At 41.9% G+C, this 25,159-nt stretch overlaps 1 protein-coding gene across 1 annotated transcript in view; it reads left to right on the plus strand.

The window, feature by feature from the left end:
* Positions 1-25,159, plus strand: part of LOC115097591 (transient receptor potential cation channel subfamily V member 3-like) — a 57,992-nt gene that overhangs the window by 17,341 nt on the left and 15,492 nt on the right. The window contains exons 5-15 of the mRNA XM_029613529.1: positions 3,782-3,868; positions 8,075-8,158; positions 9,793-9,941; positions 10,371-10,547; positions 10,759-10,899; positions 14,759-15,039; positions 16,096-16,272; positions 18,082-18,240; positions 19,273-19,371; positions 19,651-19,724; positions 21,200-21,365. Coding sequence (XP_029469389.1) covers positions 3,782-3,868; positions 8,075-8,158; positions 9,793-9,941; positions 10,371-10,547; positions 10,759-10,899; positions 14,759-15,039; positions 16,096-16,272; positions 18,082-18,240; positions 19,273-19,371; positions 19,651-19,724; positions 21,200-21,365 — 1,594 coding nt within the window. The remainder of the gene's footprint in view (positions 1-3,781; positions 3,869-8,074; positions 8,159-9,792; positions 9,942-10,370; positions 10,548-10,758; positions 10,900-14,758; positions 15,040-16,095; positions 16,273-18,081; positions 18,241-19,272; positions 19,372-19,650; positions 19,725-21,199; positions 21,366-25,159) is intronic.

Here is a 25,159-nt window from a genome sequence, read left to right on the forward strand (position 1 = left end):
TGAATAAAGTGCACTTATGTGAGCAAATCCTATGGACAATTCATGGCATATATTGTAGCAATTTTCAAAAGCCCACTTACACGAGTAAAGTGCATTTACTCGAGTAAAATCCAGTTTTAAGTGAGTAAATGCTTTTTAAAATCAGGCCCTTAGTTTTTCTGACCCATTACATTTGGAAACGTTTTTACAAGATAAAAATACAGAAGGAGGAAATTTAGATGGTTAAAAGAATCAAATGCTCTCTCTCCTCTAATTAATGATAAAGTTATTTGAAACATGAAATTTATATGACTTTTCCCCCAATTATTGGATGTAATTGAGATACAAAGTTTTGTTTAAGTATGTACCAATTTTATGTTATTTTATTGTATCAAAATTACTTATGGTATATTTTTGTTTGAAAATTGTTTTGAATGAAAATTGAATAAAGAAATTAAAAAAAAAAAAAAAAGATTTAATTCCTGCTACTACAGATGATTTCTGGATCACACAGTGATAGAGCAGGAAAGAAGAGTTCAGCAGATGCCAGGATCCAGGTCTTCCCACCCATATTTATTTATTTATTTATTTTGAACTTTTATATATCGACATTCATTTGCAAACAGTACATATCATATCGGTTTACAGTGAAACGAGGGAAGCATAAAACGAGAGCCTTACATCAAACAGGGTTACAGGAACTGGGATCAAAAATAACATATGAATGGTATGGGCTTCCTGTAATAAATCAGCCTTACATTAAACAAGGATATAGGACCTGCGATCAGGTCTCAACATATAAATACTCTGATATTAAGATATTTGATTAAAAAACTTGCATGAAAAACATGATGGAAGAACGTGACTGAAAAACTTGACAGAAGCAAGACCTATCTACAAGGTAGAGTCTGGTTAGAAGTTCGGAAAGCTTGACTGAGCAGGTATTCCTGTTATACTAGGAAAGGCAGATGGAACCTAAGAATTTACTGGTTTTGAGTCTTTTTTTAAAGGTGGTCGAAGATCTTTCTTGCCGGAGGTCTGGCGGGAGAGCATTCCAATGTGAGGGGCCAGCTGTGGAGAGGGCTCGTTTCAATAGGGAGGATTTGATAGGGGGGGCGGGGGGAGTAAAGCGTATCTCTATATGCAGATCTGATCGGTCTGGCGGAGTTGTGGAGACGAAAGGGGATATTTTGATCCGCGGGGGTGAGGTTGTGCATGGCTTTGTGTATGATCATTAGCACTTTATATTGGATACGGAATTTGATTGGAAGCCAATGAAGGTTGCGCAGAATGGGTGTGATGTGCTCTCTTTTGTTGGTCTTGGTTAAAATCCTGGCCATAGCGTTCTGCAGCATCTGCAGGGGTTTGATGATATTGGCTGGGAGACCGAGCAGAAGCGAATTGCAGTAGTCTATTTTAGAAAAAATGATGGTTTGAAGAACAGAGCGGAAATCTTGAAAGTGTAGCAGGGGTCTCAGTCGTTTAAGGACTTGTAGCTTGAAAAAACAATCTTTTGTGGTGTTATTGACAAATTTTTTTAGATTAAGTTGGTTGTCCATAGGCTCTCCCAATTGCAATGAAACCCCCAGAAGCAAAATAATGACCTCAGGGTGACATTGTATAAATGTAGCTTACTTCTCTGTGGAGCTGAATTGCTCATAAGGTGGGGATTCTTTCTAGTCACACACAGATCTAATTAAAGCAGCTATTTTTAACTACATATGTACATGTTTCACTCACACATAGGAAAAGAATTTAGTGCCCACACCCTCTTCAATAAAAACCCGGCAACATGTCAGTTACAGTGAAGCAGGCAGTCATAATACTGCCTGCTTCGCTACTTCATTACCAAAATAATACTACCGCCTAGGCTGAAAGAAAGCCAAGTCCTCCCTTGCGATCTTGGCATCGAACCTCAACTCTTTCTGGGGTCTAGTTCTTTGTTGAAGAGATCTTCTGTTTATTCACATTCAAAGAGGGTGATTTTCACAGAAATGCTCACCTGATATGTGTAAGTGCTTGCGCATAGCACCTGCATGCACGTGTTTTTATCTGCAGCTTGGAGAGGCATTCCTATGGGTGGGGCTAGGGTGGGGCTTGGAATTAAGCACCTTTTTGCATTTCCAAAATTTTGTGCATAATTTTTCTTGAAAAAAATTATACACACACAGCAGGTGTAAATGTTTTCGGGCAGTTTTGGTGGGATAATTTTCAAAGTGAAAATACGCTGCTGCAGACAGCTACAAAATGCATTTATTTTTATTTATATTCACATTTCTGAATGGCCCCTCCTGGAAAGGCTACAGTGTACATTTACTCCCATAGTTACCCGCCAAACGGTTGACCTGTAAAATGGCTCTCATATAGTTATTTGGAGGTGAAATGCTTTCTGCTGTATACCAAGTCCTAGCCAAATCATCAATCAATCTTGATGCGCAGTATTCTGACAAAATGCACTTGTTACAGAGGGTGGCCACTTTACCCTAGTTTTTCCACGCCGAAAAGAGGAACTGAAATACCAGGACTGATGCATCTATTCCTTATATACTGGAGGCAACTCATCACCCTAATATTGCTTGCTAGATGTTTTAAGAGAAGGGCAAACATTTGTGAAATGTGTGGCTTTTTAATTAACATATCTTTAATTTGATCTATCAAAGGGGGATCTGTACAGGAACATTGAAGGCTTCAAGACTGCCACACTGCAATTCAAGTACAAGTGTACTCTGTAGTATTGCCTTGCTTTTGTATTACTGCTGAAAAGTAAAATTCAATAAAACTAATAGTGAAAAACAAAGGAAAAGAGTGAGGGGCAGGCCTGTTTTTTCTATGGATGGGGATTTCCTGTTCGGGATATGCCAGGCCATGGTGCGAGAAAATGGAATCAGACATGGCGAGGTGGAGAGAAAAATGGAGATAGGGCACAAAATGAGACCACGAGGGACAAGAGTATGAACAGAAGCAATGGAACCCGAAATGCTCTAGGAAGAGAATACTGTGAAGCTAGTATTCATTGGTATCCAGCTTGCACGTTAAATGCCTTAGCACTAGTTATGCAGATAAGCAGGAGTGTGCATGGGCAAACATTTCTTTTTTTTTCTTTTTTTATTAATATCTTTATTTCATTTCTAAGAAACCAAACCAAATTAAACATCAAACAAAACTAAACACCAAAGCAAAAAAAACAACCCCAAAACAAAACAACAAAAACGATAGGAAGGGCTCTTCCCCAACTGACCCCCCCCCCCCCCGGCCACTGCCATTGACACATTTAAAAATAGAAACACACCCCTGTCCCCCCCATCCTCCCCACATGCCTCTTACCCCTCCTGCTCTGCTGGATCCCGTTTTCAGCCCTAGCTTCAAGGCTGCCCAGCACTGGGATCTGGTGCGGCAATGGACACTGGGGATTGCTCCTGGCCCATTTTCACTTTGAAGACCCCCATGCATAGGGTAAGAGTCATTTGGGTGGCTGGGATGGGGAAGAGGGGAAGGCCCAGGGGGTGAGAGCTTTCAATTATTAAATGTTGATGATGGTTCCAGTTTTCTTCATTTCTGAAATGAAAGGAAAATTTCAGTGGGTTTTTAAAAAGTTTGTTTCCTAACAAAACAAAGCAAGGGTTTTTTAAAATTGTATTTTTCATTTGATTAGGAAATGAAGAATGCACATCCTGGTCAACATATTAACTGGCCATTAATGACCCAGAAGAGTTAAGGCATAGGATAATTTCTCTAAGTATCTCAGTATGATCAGCTCATCATTTTTCCTAATACAATTCTCTGTTTTTTAATTCTCTAACAGCGCATTTTACGATGAGCCTGACCCAGTGCCAAGTAAGACAACAGGACCTGTGTTTTCAAAGCCAATGGATTCCAATATTCGCCCTTGGTATGTAGACAAATTGCATTTTTTCTCTAAACTATTAGAGGTCCATATTCAATGGGATTTGTTTGGGTAACTTTTGACTTAAAATTTACGGCACTTCTAACCAACTACATTTTATGTAGTAAGTCATTATCTGGATAAAATTTATCTGGATAAATTGGAGATATTTGATGTGGAGTCCAGTTAGCCAGATATCTTACCCAGATAAGTCTGGATGTGCCTTAGAGCAGGGTTAAAGTTATTGGGTACATGTATCCAGATAATTAGCCATATTCAAATTATATAGCCAGTTAAGTAGCAGAAAAAGAAAAGGTACTGTGTAGGCCTGAAGGCCCAATCTCCCACCCTGCCAAATCATTCCAACTGATGCTGGGCACCCTACCCCCTAAGCCCTCCAAAAGATTAAAAAAATGTTGTGGGCCACCTCACCCCAAATTCAGGCCTCCAGGTCTCTTCCTCATGCCCACCAGTTCTTCCTCCCTTTACAACCCTAACCTGAATCCTCCTGCCCCACCTGGAACACTCCAAAAGCCCCATTGCTGCTGGAAGTCTGGCACAGGCAATGCTGGATGCTGGGCACTGCCGGGTGCAGGGCACTTTTACCATACTCATGGCAGCCGTGGGAGTGGTGCTGGGTGGAGTGGGAGGGTTCAGATTGAGGTTCTGAAGTGGAGGGGAAAGGGTAAGCATGAGGAGGGGCCATAGAGGATGGATATATTTCCTGAATTAGCTTGCAACGTTTTTTGTAATCTTTTGGGGGACTGGTTTGGGTGCTATGCCCAGCATCATTTGGAATGATTTCACAGGAGAGCTCAGGGGGCTGGGGGGAGGGACAATGCCTGCAGGGATTATTTTTATTTCCATGTTTCTGCCACGGCTATATAATTTGAATATAACCAGCTAAGATTAAAGTGATCTGGGTAAACATATTCTGATACCTTTAGACCTAACTAGTTATATTCAGACATAGCCAGTGATGTTTGAAAGTTATCTGGATAACTCTGGGTGAGACTTAGTCCCACTTTAGCTGGATAACTTGTCCTCTTGTCAATTTTCTGAATATTGCCCTCTTAATCCATTATGTCCCAAACTTTTTAAGAAGCTGTGCTTCAAATAAGACATTGGGACATAATGGGTTAATGTTAATATTGCATGTTTTATATATTTGTATTTCTATGATGAATTTTATTGTGATGTATTTGCTATTTATTGTGCTATCTGTGTCTTGTAAACCACTTTGAGTTGAACTGCATTTGAGGGCAATGATGTAGAAATATAACATAGAATGCCCTCCAGGGCTCCAACTCAGTTCACAATGTTATACAAGATATATAGCCCTTTACATTTCAATGTTTATTACACATATAGCCCAAGGCGGAACATTCAGACAATGTCATAGCAATGACATCAGCAAGTATTAGCAATTAAAGAATTCCAGATTCATTTCACTGAATGGCATGACAGCATTAGCATTAGCATCAGCATTAGCTGATATACTGGAAAGAAATTTCTACTAATATTTTCATTTGATATAGGATAACCTTTCCTGGGAAATAATGTAAGAAAAGATCTATTATTCCCTGAGGTCATTCCGGATAATAGGTTTTACTGAATAATAGATGTTTCCTCATCCATGGCCTGGCAAAAGCCCCTGTAGCCTGACCAGACACCCCCCGCATCTTCCCCCTGCCCCCCAGAGCACTACACAGTTCAGACAGTTAAAATGAGACTGTGACTCGCATGCAGGCTCGGCACGACGGGGTGTGCATACCGTGTATTTGCATGGGGTGGCACACCCGGGGGGGGGGGGGGGCAGCAGGAGAGGCTACGGGGCCACCGGCAGAGCTCTTTCCACTGGCAGCTGAAGAGAGGCCACCAGCGGCTGAAGGAGAGGCCTGCGTTTTTGTGCGTGCATGTGTGCTCGTGCACAACTTCTGCTCCCTCCCCAAGCAGGAAGGCCATTAGGCTATGGTGGAGCTCATCTCACCACGGCCTGATGACAATAGGAGGTCCTATATGTATATGTATACATATGTGTATACTTCAGGGAGGAGCAGTGGTTAGAGCAGTGGGCTACAAACCAGGAGACCAGGGTTCAAGTCCCACTGTCACTCCTTGTGACCTTGGGCAAGTCACTTTACCCTTCATTGCCTCAGGTACAAAAACTTAGATTGTAAGCCCTCTGGGGATAGAGAAATACCTACAGTACCTGAATGTAAACCGGTGCACAAACAAAAGTACACAATCATGCAATTTTAGAAAATCTACCCCATAATGTATCTGTGAGGGAAAAGGAGCCTGTGTATGTGAGAGAATGAATGTGTTATTGTGCATGTGTGTGAAAGGGAAGATAACATTTGTTCGGCCCAATCCACGATGATCTCAGGGTGACTGGAAATCAAAAGATCCCAGGAATGGAGAGCAGGAGATTTTTAAATCCTTATTAGTTTTAATTATTGGATGTAATTTGATGTTTCTGCTCTTTTGAAATATTTAATTTTGGGGGGAAAATAGAACATTTTTTAATTACTAGATTTTTTATTCATCAGATGTTTTGAAATATTTCATTGGTGTTTGGGAAATTTTGGATACTTTTATTCATTAACTGGTTTGAAGTATTTATTCTTTTTATGAATATAATTTTACTATTATGATAGCTATATTTCTTGATTTTATTATTTAATGTTTTATGAAGAATGATAATGTTTCTATTTTTACTTTGTTGCTCTGCATATAGAGGCTGGCTTTTTGTGGGTTCCAGTTCAGTTCTTCTCAGCACATTTCTGTTTATACTTTCTGATCTCTTCATTCTGTATTTGGTGAGGGTCTCTCTGTGGTCTGCATATGTGACAGAGGTGAGGGGGTGGGGGTATGTCAGTTTTTAAAAATATAGATTGCAGGAGGGAACAGGGCTTTATTTGATTGGCCGGGGCAGAAATTGAATGAATCGGGGGGGGCAAGCACTGTAATTGTTCACACATGGGGGAGGCAGCAAAGGAGAAAGTTTTCAGAAGCAGTGGGGAGAGGGTGAAAGAGGTCTGGTCTGGCTGTGAGAGGAGGTTGGATCAAGCCTCAGGGAGTGGGGGGGATGTGGGGAGGGCAGGAGGAGAAACAGAAAGGCAGTTGTGCCCAGGGAACCCTGGGGAAGTGAGAGGCAAAATCAGGTGTCAAATTTCAGATTACAGAAGCTTTTCTGGATAAAACTAATGAGGATTGCTGGATTATGTGTCTTTAGAAGAAAGGTGCTCTACTGCATCGGTGTTTCAATATGTTTGTAGCTGTACTAAAAAGTGCAATGGACTAAAAATATTTTACAAGTGATAACTAATACATGTCATTTCTACTTGGCTTCTCATTTGTCCTCTGTTCCTGATTAAATGAATCCAGGTTCCAGTTGCGCCCTATTTAGTGGGGATGATAAGAGAGAAGGGAAAAGAAAGCGGACTGAAAATGCATTGCTACCATATGACCCTGAATAAATGTAATTACTTTGTACATGCCTCAGTAAATACAGGCCCGAGTATGACTGCTCTGTCACGTGCAGCCCATGTGCGCATACATTCTTTTATAAGGAAACCAGCTGAACCTGTGCCAGTGGAAGGGAGAGGACTGAGCAATGTGCATTTCCATGTGGGAGAGGCACGTTTGGGAACTATTGCATCACAGTGGGAACCTGGCAGAAATCTCCGGTGGGAGGATTTATTTTACAGAAATCATTTCAAGGGTTCTCATATGGATCCATTTAAAATCCCAACTGCTGTTGACTTAGTTTGAAACATAGGATTGTGCTAGGAAACAGTCATGTGATTCAGCAGACATCAGGCAGTGAAACTTTGGTGACATTCTTAACCAGGGAAGGTTGTGATGCTTGCAATAAAATGCAAAACTAACTCATCAGGCACATTTTCTACTAATCTATAGAAAGTTTCCCTGGAATAATGTAGGGCAGCAGAAAACATGCAAAAATAGTTAATTCAGGTGTAGTGGGTAGGCTTGCTTGGACTGTAATGCAACATTGATGGTCATATAGCTATAGTGATCGCATAGATCAAAGAAGAAAGAATCGAAACAGCCATGAATTTAAACTGATTCAAGTAAGCAGTCCTTTTTATGAAATCAGAATATAAAGTGAAGCTGCTTTTAGCATACAGGAGCTCTTGAGATTCCCTGATGTTCTTTTCAGTTAATGTGTCTCTTTCATCTGTACAGTGGATCTGGCAAATATGAAGATTTAGACTCCCCACAGTCTCTCGAAGATCACCCTCCCAGTAATCTAGAAAATGGCAGCAAGAGGTAGATGTTTTTTTAATATATTTTCTTTGGGGGGGGCAATAGCTCCATATAGATTTGTTTAGTGCATAACTTGTCAAGAATGAACCTCATTTGTAAGCCAGGATATGTTGGGAATGATCTCAATATCTCAGCTTTGCTGCTAATGCCCTTCTTAATACTTGCATTGTGCCAAAGTGCCTCCTTCTAGAGTTCATAGGGGTAGATCTTAAAAAAATACGCGAACGCGTACTTTTGTTCGCGCACCAGGCGCAAACAAAAGTACGCTGGATTTTATAAGATACGCGCGTAGCCGCGCATATTTTATAAAATCCAGGGTCGGCGCGCGCAAGGGGGTGCACATTTGTGCAACCTGCGCGCGCCGAGCCCAGCGGCGCTGCCTGTTCCCTCCGAGGCCGCTCCGATTTCAGAGCGGCCTCGGAGGGAACTTTCCTTTGCCCTCCCCCCACCTTCCCCTCCCTTCCCCTACCTAACCCCCCCCCCCCCCGGCCCTATCTAAACCCCCCCTAACTTTGCGCACGCCGGCCGGCAGCCCCGCTCGTGTTCCGGTCCCGGGGGCTGGTCTGGGGGCCTCGACCACCCCCCCGGGCCGGCACCACGCCCCCGGGCCAGCCCCCGAAATGCCGCGGAACACCCCCGGACACGCCCCTTCCCGCACCTTTTCGAAAGCCCCGGGACTTACGCGCGTCCCGGGGCTTTACGTGCGCCGGCGGCCTATGCAAAATAGGCACGCCGGCGCGCGAGGGCCCTGCGCGCGTAAATCCTTCCGGATTTACGCGCGCAGGGCTTTTAAAATCCACCCCATAAGGTGTAATCGCTGTAGGCAACGTATCATATTTTCACGGTGTTGTGTTTATCATGTTGCAGAAAGTAAGACAACACAATGTGAGATGCTTTTGTTTGGTACAATCTTGGATGCCTTTCACAAACAGAAAATGAAATTCTAGGTCATGCACTTGCCTATTAAGTATTTGTTTTCTACAAGTACCTGCGAGCATAATAATCTCCTTTTCTCTGTATTTCACTTACTCCAGGAGAAATGGAGATTATTATGCTCACAAATACCTGAAGAGAACTTTCGCAGCATCAGAGTCTTGGTGAAATGAGAACTAATCCCACATGGTGTGTCTGAAATAAAATTAAGTGTAGAATTGAGAGCTTCACCACAAAATCTCAGTCTTTAAACTGCTCTGCTGGCCTGGATTATAGTCTCAAGAGAGACTTGGATTACTGCAGACACACCTGGCAGTGGGAATGGTGCTTTCAATATGCATACAAATTGCAGGAAGGGTTTGAGAAAAGGTGGCACCTCCATCAAACTGAAAATCCATCCACTGGGTCTCCTGTAGCAAGTCCAGTGCGTGTCTTTTCAGAGTCTTTGGCACCCAACAAAACTACCACACAAAATAAAATGACTTCTAGGAAGGGAGAAATAATAATATTGCATTTTGGGAAGATATCACGAGAAGCAGATCACCACATCTGTGCCACTCTGTGAAGCAGTATACTCTCATAGATAACCTAAGAATATCATAGTGCATGGTTCACTGCATTCTTTCATGTGCAGGTATAAATGCTATTACCAGAAATGCCTAATTGGTGACTAGAAGTTATGATTCCTTTTAACTAAGTGAAAGCAAGAATCAAGAACAAAAAAGGAAAATACAAGAGAACTTGAAGCAGCTCCTGTTTCAAGCAGTATCTGAAGGCAATGTGGAAGAACTGAACAGTTTGCTAAGGGAGGTGAAAGACTTGGCGTTGGAATACCCCGAGCAGACTGTGAAAGGTAATCCACCCATTTATTTTCCATATTGTATACATAGTAACAGAGTAAATGATGGCAGATAAAGACTCAAATGGTCCATCCACTCTGCCCACCATGTTATTCAGGATAGTAACTGCCTTTCCGTGTAGATTACCCCCATGTAGAAATGTAACATCTAAAGTTACCCTGCTTCTTACTCTAGCCACTTGGCTTCCTTTCTGTTTATCCCATGCTCGTATATTATGAATTACATTCAATAAACTGCTCATCACATCCAGTGCTTAATACCTTTTCTAATAATGCTACCTTGTACACAGAGCATTCCTCTTAAAATTGGCTTACTCCATATTTGCTATGGCCGTGCCATGCTTGCCAAAGGATGAAGATAAAGAATAACTGACCAGTCCCCGTCTTACTGTTAAATTTGTCTTGAATGCATTATGTCAACAGATTTTATGATGAACAAATTTACATCCACGGATACTGGAAAAACCTGTCTGATGAAGGCCTTGTTAAATATAAATGAAAATACAACAGAAATAGTGCAAAGTCTGCTGTCCTTCGCAGAGGAAAATAGCTTCTTGGAAAGACTTATTAACGCAGAGTACACAGATGATGCTTACAAAGGTATGGGCCTATGCTGTCTTTTATATTTGCTAGTGGACTGCTAATGCACCCATGTATGTTTTGCATAATAATAATGAATCAACTGTGGAAGTGAAATGCTTATAATATCTAGAAAGCAAAATAAACGCTGTGGTTTACTGTAAATAATGCAAAGACAGAACATGACCAAATATTTAACCCTCATCTTTTAAATATTTCTATGCTTTTGCAGGGCAGACAGCTCTAAATATTGCTATTGAAAGAAGGCAAGGTGACATTGTAAAGAAACTCATTGAAAAAGGAGCTGACATCAATGTCCGAGCCAAGGGTCTGTTCTTTAACCCCAAACACAAGTATGAAGGCTTTTACTTTGGTGAGTGACATTTTTTGTGTTTTCTGCCAAAAGGTGCACTGAACAACACCCGGCAAGCTCTTATAAAACATTTCTACTCCAAAAAAAGGCAAGATCATGCTTTCTGGTAGATGAGCAATGCATCCAGATGTGCATGGCTGGATTTTCTTGAGGACAAGAAGTCTATGAGAGTAATTTTCAAAGGAAAATGTAAATGTAACATACTATTGTAGCAATTTTCAAAAGCCCATAAGTGCACTTAACGTGGGTAAAACCTATTGACAATTCAATAGCATATATTGTGGCAATTTTCAATTTGAAAATATTTATTAATGAACAGCTGGAAGGGATGTATATGAACGTAATATAATGTATCTAATGATATAACTGGTTGTTTACAGTTAAGGACTTCAGCCTAGTAACTTATAGTTTATGTGTTTATGTAAAAGTCATGAGTGTTGCTAAATATAAATATTAGGGATGTGAATCGTTTTAGGACGATTAAAATTATTGTCCGATAATTTTAATATCGTCTTAAACCGTTATGGAACACAATACAATAGAGATTCTAACGATTTATCGTTATAAATCGTTAGAATCGTGAGCCGGCACACTAAAACCCGCTAAAACCCACCCCCGACCCTTTAAATTAAATCCCCCACCCTCCCGAACCCCCCCCAAATAACTTAAACATTTCCTTGCCAAATCCTACCTCCTTCAATCCCCCACCCTCCCGAACCCCCCCCCAAATGACTTAAATTACCTGGGGGTCCGGAACGGCAGCGGTCCGGAACGGGCTCCTGCTACTGAATCTTGTTGTCTTCGGCCGGCGCCATTTTCCAAAATGGCGCCGAAAAATGGCGGCGGCCATAGACCAACAGGATTCGACGGCAGGAGGTCCTTCCGGACCCCCGCTGGACTTTTGGCAAGTCTTGTGGGGGTCAGGAGGCCCCCCCCAAGCTGGCCAAAAGTTCCTGGAGGTCCAGCGGGGGTCAGGGAGCGATTTCCCGCCGCGAATCGTTTTCCGTACGGAAAATGGCGCCGGCAGGAGATCGACTGCAGGAGGTCGTTCAGCGAGGGTTCCGGCGCCTCGCTGAACGACCTCCTGCAGTCGATCTCCTGCCGGCGCCATTTTCCGTACGGAAAACGATTCGCGGCGGGAAATCGCTCCCTGACCCCCGCTGGACCTCCAGGAACTTTTGGCCAGCTTGGGGGGGGCCTCCTGACCCCCACAAGACTTGCCAAAAGTCCAGCGGGGGTCCGGAAGGACCTCCTGCCGTCGAATCCTGTTGGTCTATGGCCGCCGCCATTTTTCGGCGCCATTTTGGAAAATGGCGCCGGCCGAAGACAACAAGATTCAGTAGCAGGAGCCCGTTCCGGACCGCTGCCGATCCGGAACGCCGCTGGACCACCAGGTAATTTAAGTCATTTGGGGGGGGTTCGGGAGGGTGGGGGATTTAATTTAAAGGGTCGGGGGTGGGTTTTAGCGGGTTTTAACGATTTTAACGATATATCACGATATTTTACCCCCCCAAACGGCAACAATACGATTCCCTCCCCCTCCCAGCCGAAATCGATCGTTAAGACGATCGACGACACGATTCACATCTCTAATAAATATTATAAAAATATGATTGAGTGTTTTTTAACTGCAATATAGTCAGTAGGTGAAATTGAGTCGTTACGTGGTTAGATTTGTTGGTCAACGTGATAAACCAAAATGACTGTACCAACATACATCTATCAATATATAGATTAAGAAGCTCTCTCCACAATGCTGTCACATGACCATCATACTAGGCATCATCGTATTAAGCTTACGCTTTTTCAACTCTGCTTTATGCTTAATCATAGGTTATTTTAATGGAAAGTCCCACACAATTCTTTTTTTTGAGAATTTTATATGCTATTAAAATTTGAAAAGTACTTGGCTTGATAGTCTCAATTTTTCAACAAATTCATGACGGTCCTTCATCTCCCGACTTAGTACACGGGTCCGTGTTTCGGACTGCTGGTAATTTTGCTAGTCCTTTTTCAAGGGTAATATTCCTGCATCAAACAAGACTTATAAGTAAATATTCAAGCAAAATATATATGTTACACCGACCAATTCTATATTCCTAGATCAACGGCGCTACCAAGGTACTCACAGTTGTTTCTAAAGATGGGAACTCCAGAACAGGCTTAAATACTGACCAAATGACATCATTAGACCCCGCCTCTCCTAAATAAGGGAATACCATTTGACAGAGGTATTTAAACCTTCAGGTGTCACAGTTCTCAATTTAAAGATCCATTGCTGCTGTTTAAAATTTAAGATCTTATTTAAATCTCCCCCTCGCGGATGTATCTGCAATTTTTCCAAAACTCTCCAATGGAGTTCATCAAACTTATGCTGGAATTCTTTGCAATGTGTGACTATCAGAGCTGTGAGTTTTTCAGTGGAAATACAACTACTATGCTCTATAAGTCTGGTGAGCACCATCCTCTTGGTCCTGCCACGTAGTACAATTTGCACGGACATTGTACTATGTGGGCAAGACCAAGAGGATGGTGCGTACCAGACTTATAGAGCATAGTAGTTATATTTCCAATGAAAAACTCACAGCTACGCAGGAATATTACCCTTGAAAAAGGACTAGCAAAATTACCAGCAGTCCGAAACACGGACCCGTGTCAGGTTACCAGTCCTAAGTCGGGCGATGAAGGACCGTCATGAATTTGTTGAAAAATTGAGACTATCAAGCTAAGTACTTTTCAAATTTTAATAGAATATAAAATTCTCAAAAAAAAAAGAATTATGTGGGACGTTCCATTAAAATGACCTATGATTAAGCATAAAGCAGAGTTGAAAAAACTTAAGCTTAATACGATGATGCCTAGTATGATGGTCATGTGACAGCATTGTGGAGAGAGCATCTTAATCTATTTATTGATAGATGTATGTGGGCACACTCATTTTGGTTTGAGTGTTTTTTAAAACATGATGATGAGCTAAAGGTCACTGTGGAATCATAAGTGATTCATTTCTTCTATTAGTAGTGTATTAGATGAGTGTTCTGCTTTTCCACTCAGCTTGTATTTTGTTTTTTCAGTTAATTAAATATGATTAGTTGATATTATTTAAAAATCGATAGCACCAATTTCTTTTTGTTTGTAATATGACTCAGGCCACTGTATCATTCATTCAAATATTCTTGCTATTGAAAGTCTAAAGGTCGCCCACTTAATGACTGCAAACTTATGTCCCAAAGCAATTTCAGTCTGAAGAAAAATAAAAAGTTTGTTATGCAAATATCACCTTGTGAGTCCATGTGTACCAGGCCTTAAATCGTATACTTCACACCTCCAGAAAAGGATCTAAGTTTATCTCAGTTATGAATTTTCCTTTAAACTTTAATCTGGCAATCAAATCAGTTGATATATTGACTAGCTTATGGATGGGCTTTCATCTGAAGACTTCATATTTATCTGATTATCTTCCAATGACAATAATTGGTTCTGGCAAACTGCTCACTGCATCTTCACTTTTTCAAAGACAGTTGACGTTTGTGATTTTTGTCCTTCAGAAAAACAAGGCTCCATGTTTCAGATTTTCTGATTGAGTTATAAATATATTTATTTATTTTATTTAAAAGTATTTCTATTCCGTTTTTACAAATAAAATTTTATCAAAACGGTTCACAAAGAAAATAATAAAAATAAAATCTAATTAAAAGAATAAAATTACAAAAAGCAGGTATAACAATCAATCAAAGTAATAAATTTACAAAAGAAAAAGAAAAGAAAAATCAAGTACCATGCAATTACCCTAAAAATGGGTGGAGCATCAAGCTCATTGTGTTGCTGAATGTAATCCTTGCAATGTGTTGCATTTTAGGGGAAACTCCTTTGGCATTAGCAGCATGTACCAATCAACCGGAAATAATGCAAATGCTGATGGACAACAGTCGGATCGATATTGCCATGCAGGACTCCCGAGGCAATACCGTGCTGCATGCACTGGTCACAGTGGCAGAGAATTCTGCTGCCCAAAATGACTTCATCATACGAATGTATGATACAATCCTGATAAACTGTAAAGACAAGTCTTTGGAAACCATTTGCAACAAAGATGGTCTAACTCCAATGCAACTGGCTGCAAAAACTGGCAAGACCGAGGTAAGACTCCGAAACGACAGTGTGGGAATAAAAGGACCGAGGGGAGGAAAGTCTTATTAGAACATAAGAACATGCCATACTGAGTCAGACCAAGAGTCCATCAAGCCCAGTATCCTGTCTCCAACAGTGGCCGCTCCAAGTCACAAGTACCTGGCAAGTACCCAAACATTAAATAAGTGAAGGGAAAACCAGACATCAACTAAGGTCTCTGGCATTGCAGCAGGAATGAAAGGACAGATTAAAGGGGTTTCATAGTCTTTATCTGCTGTTATATTCCATGTTTCTATGAACCACGATCCATACTGCTGGAACCAGGAATGAACAAAATGCATATGACGGGGTTTATAAACAACAAACATTTTGCTAAATTTAAAACTATTGGTATTTCACAGGTGACAAAACCTGCTACCTTTCATTGTTTACATCATACTAGTAGACAGCTCAATTAAAAGTCAAAGGCCAAACAGAGTAACAACTGCATGGCATCTTTTAACCGTGCAATGTTCCTGAAAGCAAGGGTGCTAAGAGGCTGGTAAATCACTGTAACTCTAGCACTTTAGTAAGGTCCCTCAGTTGCTTATCAAATAAAAAATGGTCAAGAATCATTAGAAACATTGATTTACCAGGAATCAAGCAAGCATCAACCACAAATTTCTTTCCTAATAGCTACCACCAGGATATATTCTCACAATATATGCAATTAAATTATTAGAAAATTACTATGCACATTATTTGAAAATCTGAGGTGTGTTAATTATCCCAGGCAATGCTGTTGATTACTATCTTGGAATCTGGGTATATGTTATCAAGTTTGTTTCTGTCTGTATTGTTCCTGTGTTGTTATATGTATTTAGGATTTGTATTTGGGTTTTTTTGGGTTTTTTTTTAAATAGATTTGTATTCTGCTGATCCGAAAATCTCAGCGGAGTACAATACTTCATAATACATTGCTTTTTGTTACAATTTCTATTTGTTTTATGTTATAACCTGTACTTTGCCCAGAGTCATTTGGATGCTTAGATGATAACCAAATAAATAAACTTTTCTTTATTTTAGATTTTGCATTACATTCTCACTAGAGAAATAAAAGACAAAGAAAATAGAGTGCTATCCAGAAAATTCACAGATTGGGCTTATGGTCCAGTTTCATCTTCGCTTTATGACCTGAAAGATGTAGACACCACGTCAATAAATTCATTACTGGAGATCGTTGTCTACAATGCGAATATTAATGTAAGTTACTCATCCTATAATGAATTATACGGTAAACAGAACCTTAAAATGATATTGGGCATCAGTTACCCAAAATAATGACTTGGAAAAATTTATGGTGCAAAGTTGTTTGGCAAGTTTGGCAAATACTAATCAAATATTATCTTTAATGAACACGGCTCAGAGGTTCTCTGTATATCAGAAGCATCATGTAAATCCCTTTTGCATGCTATTTTAGGATGGGCCCAGCTTGGAACTGCATAGTTGATACATCTAAACACAGAGGGGCAGATTTTATAAAACTACGTGCCCTATCTAAACCCCCCCTACCTTTAATCCAAAAGTTACGTTACTTGCGCTTGCCGGGCCGGCTGCCGGCTCACCATGTTTCGGTTGGGGGCTGGTCCGGAGGCCGCGGCCACGCCCGCGGGCCGGAACCATGCCCGCAGCCTTGCCCCAACACGTACCCGATGACGCGCCGGCCGCAACACGCCCCCGACACGCCCCCCCCCCCCCCAGGAAAGCTCCGGGGCTTACGCGTGGCCCGGGGCTTTGCGCGCGCCGGCAGCCTATGCAAGATAGGCGCGGGCGGGGGGGGGGGGTTTGGGGTAGGTTTTCGGGGGTTATGTGCGTAACCCTTTGAAAATCTACCCCAGAGGACTGATTTTATCATCTTGAAGGCTCTTGAGTGGGGTGGAACAAGGAAATAGGGAGTGGTTAGTTACCTCTTTAAATAGTACTAAGAATAGGGAACACATACCATAAAACTAATAGGTAATAGATTTAAAACAAATTGGCGAAAGTATTTTTTCATTCAACACACAATTAAGCTGTGGAATTTATTTCCAGAGGATATGTTCAAGGCATTTAGCATTGCTGGGTTTAAAAGGGGTTTGGATAATTCCTGGAGGAAAAGTCCATAAGCAGTATTAATCAGGTGATTTCAGGAAATCCAACATTTATCCCTAGGAGTGAGCAACAAGAAACTTGGAGGTCCGTATTCAAATGCCATTTAGATGGATAATGTAATAGTTATCTGCCTAGAATTTGTTTGGATAAATGCCCAAATATTAATTTAGCTGGATAACTTCTGAGTTTTCTGGCTAAATACTTCTGAATATGCACCTCCTACTTTTTTATTTTTGTAAGTCTGAGCGTAAGCTGTGCCCTGGGAAGAGCAGATGCAATTTTGTCCACATTGAAAGAGAATTACCTGAGCATTTTCAGTGCAATCTTATACCCAGACGTTCATTTTGAAAACATTAGGTAAAGTCTGTGGGGAAAAGTTACACCGCACACAGTTATAAAAATATGCTCAAAGAGGGTCATTTGCAAATGCATTTCAACAGTTAAAATAGTATTTTACCTATGGAAATAGCCTGTTGTAAAGTTGCCCACCCGATACAGATAAACTTATGCACGCATGGCCTGTATGCACGTAAGTTTACCCACAGCCAGCAGAGCTGCTCCTAGGGGCGGAGTTGAGGAGGGATTTGATTTACCCATACTTTTCCATTTCCAAAAGTGTACACATTTTCCCATTAAAAAAAATCTGCCCATAAATTAGCAAGTGTAATTGTGTGCAAGTAGTTTTGGTGGCACAATTTTTTAAGGGAAAATATGTGCATCACTAAAAGAAGACAGAATCTTTGCTTGTATCTCAAATCAGTCGCCAAACTTGCAAGGAAAAATATTAACAGCTTGCTGGTCTATGAAGTTATTTTCCTCCAGATTAGCTCTTGATACCATTTATTCAATGCAGTTTGTCTTTTGCCTAAGTCTGATGTTCACAAACACATGACAAACTTTAATATGAATTTTTCTTTGCAGAACCGTCATGAACTGCTGTCCTTGGAGCCACTGCACACGTTACTTCAGATGAAATGGAAAAAATTTGCAAGATACATGTTTCTGATATCATTTTTGTTCTCCTTTACCTACAACATCATCTTAACCTTGATTTCTTACTACAGACCACGTGGAGACCAGGTATTTGAACTGTAGAAAAGTATTGTTAAATGGGGGATGGCAGATGAAATGCAGATACGCAGGGTTTTCATTCCTTTAGTCACTTTTTACTAAGTAATCCTGAAAAAGTATTTCACCTTTTCTGTTTCCCTGGGCACATTAGTTTGCTGCAGTTATAGATGTATAACTGTGTGCTCAATACAAAAATACATCTATCCATAATTGTGTGTGTGTGTGAATTTTCAAAGTCATTTAAACACAGAACTCCTTGTTTTATTTACAAAACAGACCAGTGATCAGTGTGCATAAAGGTATGGGCATACGTTTTTATGTGAACTGGACAGAAGCATTCCAGGAAGTGAAGTTGGAACATATGTGCATACATTTTGTTATTAAAAAGTATGCATGTAAATTAACCTGCACAAATTAGACACTCCAAAATGGTAGTGCAACTATGTGCGAGTTAATCTGTGTACATACTGTGCCAATTATCAGAGGATTTTCAAAGTGAATTTATGTGTATAAGTTCGCTTTGAAAATGTTAGCTACAGTCTGCATACACAAGTTACATGCAGTCTTTAGCCCTATCTGTAGAGGCATACAATTACTTTCATAATAGTCGGATTACTAGAGAACAGGAATTTTGACTGAACTTTAAAAAAAGGTTTTCTTAGTAGCTGAATATACATTGCTAGAAACTTCAGCTGTCATTTCTTTTGCATTAAAAAGCACCCCCCTGGAGTAGTTCAGATAAGATCAAATTTGAGCAAGTAAATGATTCCTGTCAAATAACAAATCCAAATATTTACCAGTACACCAGACTTCCAGAGCGCACTCCAGCACTAAAACAAGGTAATGCCTAGTGCTTCTGTGTCCAAGAATAATAAATTCCTGTTAGTCTCCCGCCCCTGATGGTGGCAATGGAATTCTCTGTTGTAGTTTCATAGTGCAGGGTGATCAGTGGGTGATATGTGAGTGTAGTGATAGAACTCTACACTGGAGTAGAAAATTACAATTAAATAGCCACTCATTTACTTTTGTTTCTCTTTGTAGGCTCTTTATCCATTAGACCTCTCATATGATAAGGGCTGGCTTCAGTTAGTGGGACAGATGTTCATCATAGTGTGTGCAACATATCTGATGGTGAAAGAGGTGAGAGTTTTCTGCACTTGTAGCCATCTTGCAAAGCTACCTGGGATTCTGGTTTCCTGGGGAGGGAATTCATAGGGGTTTTTCCTTGAGAATTGCTTTTTGGGATCATATTCCCCCCCCCCCCCTCCCATTTTACCTCTGGAATACAATTACTCAGTAAACTTGTTCCTCTTTCCAAAGTAATACAATGGAGGCTCTGCTACATAATTACACCGAGTCCTCCATATTGTTCTCTAGAGTCTTCTTGGATTGTAACGTGTTGCTTTCTTTTCTCTTCAGAGCGTAATAATCTTTGTGGTACGACAGACAGACGTGCGGACAGTTATATCAGATGCATGGTTCCATGTTTTATTGTAAGAAATTTACCTTGTAACAGTAGCCAGAGCTGAGAATATCACTCATATGTATACAAAATGTGTTTTGAAGCGAAACAGAGAAATTCATTTTTCTCTTTTAAAGGTAGTCTAGATGCATTTTGAGGTTAAATTAGTTATTTGTTTCTCATCTTTTTGCAGTGTCAATTTTATGTTTTTAACGAGAGAACAAAGAAAAGAGAATGTGAAACGCTCAAAGTACTACTAAAAGACAGGATTAAACAGACAGGGACAGTAACTTTCAAACCGGCACTGGCATGTGTGTGTTGGCGTGCACCCAGATATGTGGCCATTTTATAATTTGCGCACATTATAAAATAGCCTGGCCACACGGACATACGTGCTCAGTTTTAAATGAGTGCATGCCTAGGTGCACAAATCCCGATTCTACCACGTAAGTCGAGGCATTTTATAACAGGCACGCGTCCATGCCATTGCCTGTTTCACCAGTTTGTCCACCAGTTTGCCCAGTTAAGTTAGTTAGGTCTTGCAAACACCCCCCCCCCCCCCCAGTTTGGTAGCCTGCACCCCCCCCCCCCCCAGTTATCCCAGACCCATTAAACCTGGCAGAAATGGCTGGTTTTAATTTTTTTTAAATGTACACTTCCTCCCTAGCAGAAGTAAACTTATGCAGCAATGGACTTGGGCACGCGCACATCTCTTGGCCACACCCCAAAATGCCCACACCCTGCCCAGAACATGCCCCTTTTTGAAATCAAGTGAGATGTGTGCGTAGCTGGAGATACACCCAAATCTGGGCACATGTAAGCCCAGCTTGTGCATACATCCCCGGGCTTTTAAAATTCACCTTTTAGTCAGTAATAGAATGTTAAAGTAAATGCAAAATCATTAGGATCTCAGACAAGCAAATATGTGACCACAATATACTTTGAGCAAATCTGCTATTTTCAAAGAGGAACATAATTGAATAAAATGTTTAAATTGCTTTTAAAATAAAAGACCTAATTACAATGAGGCCGATACTCAGAAGCCATTGAGACAAATAACTGAAAAGTTATCCATCTAAATGGCAAAGCAGATATTTGAAGTGTATGCGGCTAAATTCTATCTGCATAATGAGCTATGTGGCTATACTTTAGCCACATAATTTGGGGGTGGTGTGGGAGCGGCTTGAGGCGCTTCGGAGTGGGCCAGTTAGCTGCACTATCACTGGTCATGCCATAGGGCTGACCTAAAGTTAGCTGGTTATACTTATCTGGCTAACTTTGATAGCTGGGTATATTCAGCGGCGCAGCTGCTGAATATCCCTATTAAGTTAGCCAGATAGCTATATCCAGCTTAACTAGCCACTCCGTGACTGAATATTGGCCCCATTATTTATAAATAGTAGTGTTTTGAAGATGCATTATTTTATTTTAAAATGCATTATTTTTTATTCACTGTTTTTTTTTTTTAAGTATAAATACTCACAGAGTACTTCTTGGTCTCTGCAGTCTTATACAAGCTGTTCTCGTCGTCCTCTCTGTTTTTTGCTACTTGTTTGGCATCAAAGAATACCTCGCATTTCTTGTGCTAGCTATGGCACTAGGATGGGCAAACATGCTATATTACACCAGAGGTTTTCAATCATTGGGAATTTACAGCGTCATGATCCAAAAGGCAAGTATAGTATATTCATCTGTCTGTGTCGCTTATATGCCTACATCACTTTAGTCAGCTCCTTGCTTGTGTCTCCTGGCTCAGCATCAAAGTTTTTTTTTCCTTTCAGTTCACATCTTGTGATATCCAATTTCATTTTTTTGTGAAGGATGGAAATGTTAATGTTAAGGAAATCAAGAAAAATTTGGCCAAAATTAAGTCAATTATATGTCCCAAGATTCTGTTTTATCTCCAGTTCTTTTCATATCTTCTTACAGTCATTAGGCAATATTATTAAGAAGTCTGAAATGCAATCCCTTCTATATGCAGATGACATTAAAACAGATCCAGCCTGGTGCTAGCAAATCAGCCATGGTAAAAGCCCCCGACACTGAAGAGCAGGGAAGGGGCTCCTCCTAAGATTAAAGAGTGGGAGGGGAGGAGAGAGAAGGGGAGCTTCAAAGAAGGCTGATAGAGCCGCACCAGCGCACTGGCCCAAGGGCAGTCATTGGAGGTAATCAGTTTATGAACGCTTGCTCTATTACTGACTTTAGCCAGGTGATTTTATACCTGCTGACTCGTGCAATTGAAATCACATTTGTCTTTTGTCTGTAATTTTTGGGTTGGAGGCCTGGGGTTCAGGGTGACATCTTAGAGCAGTGGTTCTCAACCCTGTCCTGGGGACCCCCCCAGCCAGTCAGGTTTTCATGATATCCACAATGAATATGCATGAGAGAAAATTTGCATGCACTGCCTCCATAACATGCAAATTTTCTCTCATGCATATTCATTGTGGATATCATGAAAACCCGACTGGCTGGGGGGGGTCCCCAGGACAGGCTTGAGAACCACTGTCTTAGAGGGTCTGGGTGAAGTGGTGGAAGTACCAGAGAACTGCTAATGCCAAGCGGGTTCATAAGCGGAGCATGCGTGGTCTTGACAAAATACCTTTCTCTGTGTTTATTTCCTGATTCTTAAGCGTTCATTGTTACAATTATTGCATGATCATTCTTATAAAATGGGTAGAGAAAATATGCATTTTCCTGCATTACAAATGTATGCACGTACTGAAACTTTCAGGGCAACAACAGATGGTATTTTATAGATGGTGCAGCTCCCACCACTTGCATAAATCTGCACAAACCCATTTACACTGGCATTTGGTGCTTCACACACATTTTGAAAGTTGGGCTCCTAAGGCACATATCAGTTTTCTGGAACTGTCTCCATGTATGGTACAAATATGAAAATTATTCCTTACCTGCTAATTTTCGTTCCTGTAGTACCATGGATCATTCCAGATGGTGGGTTATGTCCCCTGTCCAGCAGATGGAGTCAGAACGAAAAACTCTCAGGGGGGTGCCTTATAGCCACGCCTCCCCTGCTTCAGCTTTCAGTAAATAGAATATCCAAGCCAAAATAAAGATTTGTAAACCAGAGGGATCAAGTTCTCCAAAAACAGTAAAACTGTCGACCCAACAGGGGCTCAGACAACAAATTTTGTAACTAACAAAATGTAAAGAACTGCGCCAAAACTTGTAAACAGAACTGCGTGGAAGAAAACAGACCCGCAGTAACAGAAGTACAGATAAAGAGAAAAATTAGAGACAGGTTAGCAGGGATGTCCCACAGAGAAAAACCCCCAAAAACAAGGGAGGGTGTCTGGAATGATCCATGGTACTACAGGAACGAAAATTAGCAGGTAAGGAATAATTTTCATTTCCCTGTACGTACCAGGATCATTCCAGACGGTGGGATGTACCAAAGCTTTCCCATCACGGGTGGGCTACGGACAGCCCTGCCCGAATGACCCTGTCTCCTAGTTGCCCTTCCAAGGACATCTGGACGTCTAGACGATAATGTCTGGTGAAAGTGTGAAGAGACTTCCAAGTGGCAGCCCTACAGATTTCTTGGGTGGATACAAAAGAGCTTTCCGCCCAAGAGGTTGCCTGAGCACGAAGAGAATGCGCCTTGACCACTAATGGCGGAGACTTACCTGATCCCAGATATGCCGCTACAATAGCTCCCTTCAGCCAACGAGCAATGGATTGTTTGGAGGCCATGCATCCTCTTTGGGGCCCCGACCAGAGGACAAAAAGATGGTCAGAAAGACGAAACTCATTCGTAACCTCCAGATAATGTATCAGAGAACGTCGTACATCTAGCTTATGTAGATCACCCGACTCCGAAGAGGGAAAGGATGGAAGTTACACCGACTAGTTGAGGTGAAAGCCTGAAACTACCTTGGGTAGAAAAGAAGGTACAGTACGCAAAGAAGCTCCAGTAGAAGTGAATCGGAGGTATGGCTCCCGACATGAGAGCGCTTGCAACTCCGAGATCCGTCGTGCAGAAGTAAGAGCAACAAGAAAAACAGTCTTGAGAGTGATATCCTTGAGGGAAGCAGACCGCAAAGGTTCAAAAGGCGAAACACAGAGAGCCTTAAGCACCAAGTTCAAGTTCCATGACGGACATGGAGGATGTATCGGAGGTTTTATATGCTTCACTCCCTTGAGGAATCGAAGAATATCTGGATGGGTAGACAGGAGGCTGTCATCCATCCCCTGACGTAAAGCCCCCAGAGCCGCTACCTGAACCCGGAGGGAGTTATAGGCGAGACCCAAATCCAGACCCGCCTGTAGAAAAGAGAGAATCTGTCCCACCGATGCCTGCGGAGCCTGAATATCTTGGGAAACGCACCACTCCTCAAAAACCTTCCAAACTCGAACATAGGTGACCGAAGTGGACGGCTTACGCGCCCGAAGCAAGGTGGATATAACGGGTTCTGGATAACCTCGACGTCTCATCTTACGCCTTTCAAAAGCCAAGCCTCAAGACAGAAGCGATCTGCCGCTGGCAAAAATATTGGCCCTTGACGTAGAAGTCGGGGGAGATGACCGAACCGGAGAGGGTCGTCTACTACTAGATGGAGAAGATCCGCGAACCACGGCCGACGGGGCCACTCTGGCGCCATGAGAATCACCAGACCCTGATGATCCTCTATTCTTCTAATGACCTTTCCTACTAGCGGCCACGGTGGAAACACATACAGAAGACACTGACGTGGCCATGGGAGAACTAGAGCGTCGACTCCTTCCGCTCCATGTTCTCTTCTTCGACTGAAAAAGCGGACGGCCTTGGCATTTCTGGCCGTCACAATGAGATCTAGACGGGGAGTTCCCCAGCGCTTGACTATCAGAGACATTGCTTCTTCTGAGAGTTCCCATTCTCCGGATCCAGACACTGCCAGCTGAGGAAGTCCGCCTGTATGTTGTCGACTCCCGCTATGTGGGAGGCTGCCAGTCGGAGAAGATGAAGCTCCGCCCATTGCATCAACCTGTCGATTTCCAAGGAAACCAGTCTGCTTCTTGTGCCTCCTTGACGGTTGATGTACACGACTGTGGTGGCGTTGTCCGATAGAACTCGTACCGCCCTGTGGTGCAACAGGTGTAGAAATCCTTGTAGGGCGAGTCTCACGGCCCTGGCCTCCAATCGGTTGATTGGCCAGGTTGATTGGTGCGTCGACCAACGCCCCTGAATCGAGCTGTCCTGACAGACCGCTCCCCAGCCCGAAAGACTGGCGTCCATGGTCACTACCACCCAGTTCGGTGACTCCAAGGACACTCCTTGAGCTAAGTGCTGTGGATTTAGCCACCAATCGAGACTTAGTCTTGCAGAATCTGGAATCGGTAGAACAGCCTGATAATCCCGAGAGATCGGTTTCCACCGGGATAGCAAAGCCCTCTGAAGAGGTCGTAGGTGAGCAAAAGCCCAAGGCACCAAATCGATGGTGGAGGCCATGGTTCCCAGAACCTGTA

The sequence above is a fragment of the Rhinatrema bivittatum genome, chromosome 8 (genome assembly GCF_901001135.1).
Source record: "Rhinatrema bivittatum chromosome 8, aRhiBiv1.1, whole genome shotgun sequence".
Lineage (NCBI taxonomy): Eukaryota > Metazoa > Chordata > Amphibia > Gymnophiona > Rhinatrematidae > Rhinatrema > Rhinatrema bivittatum.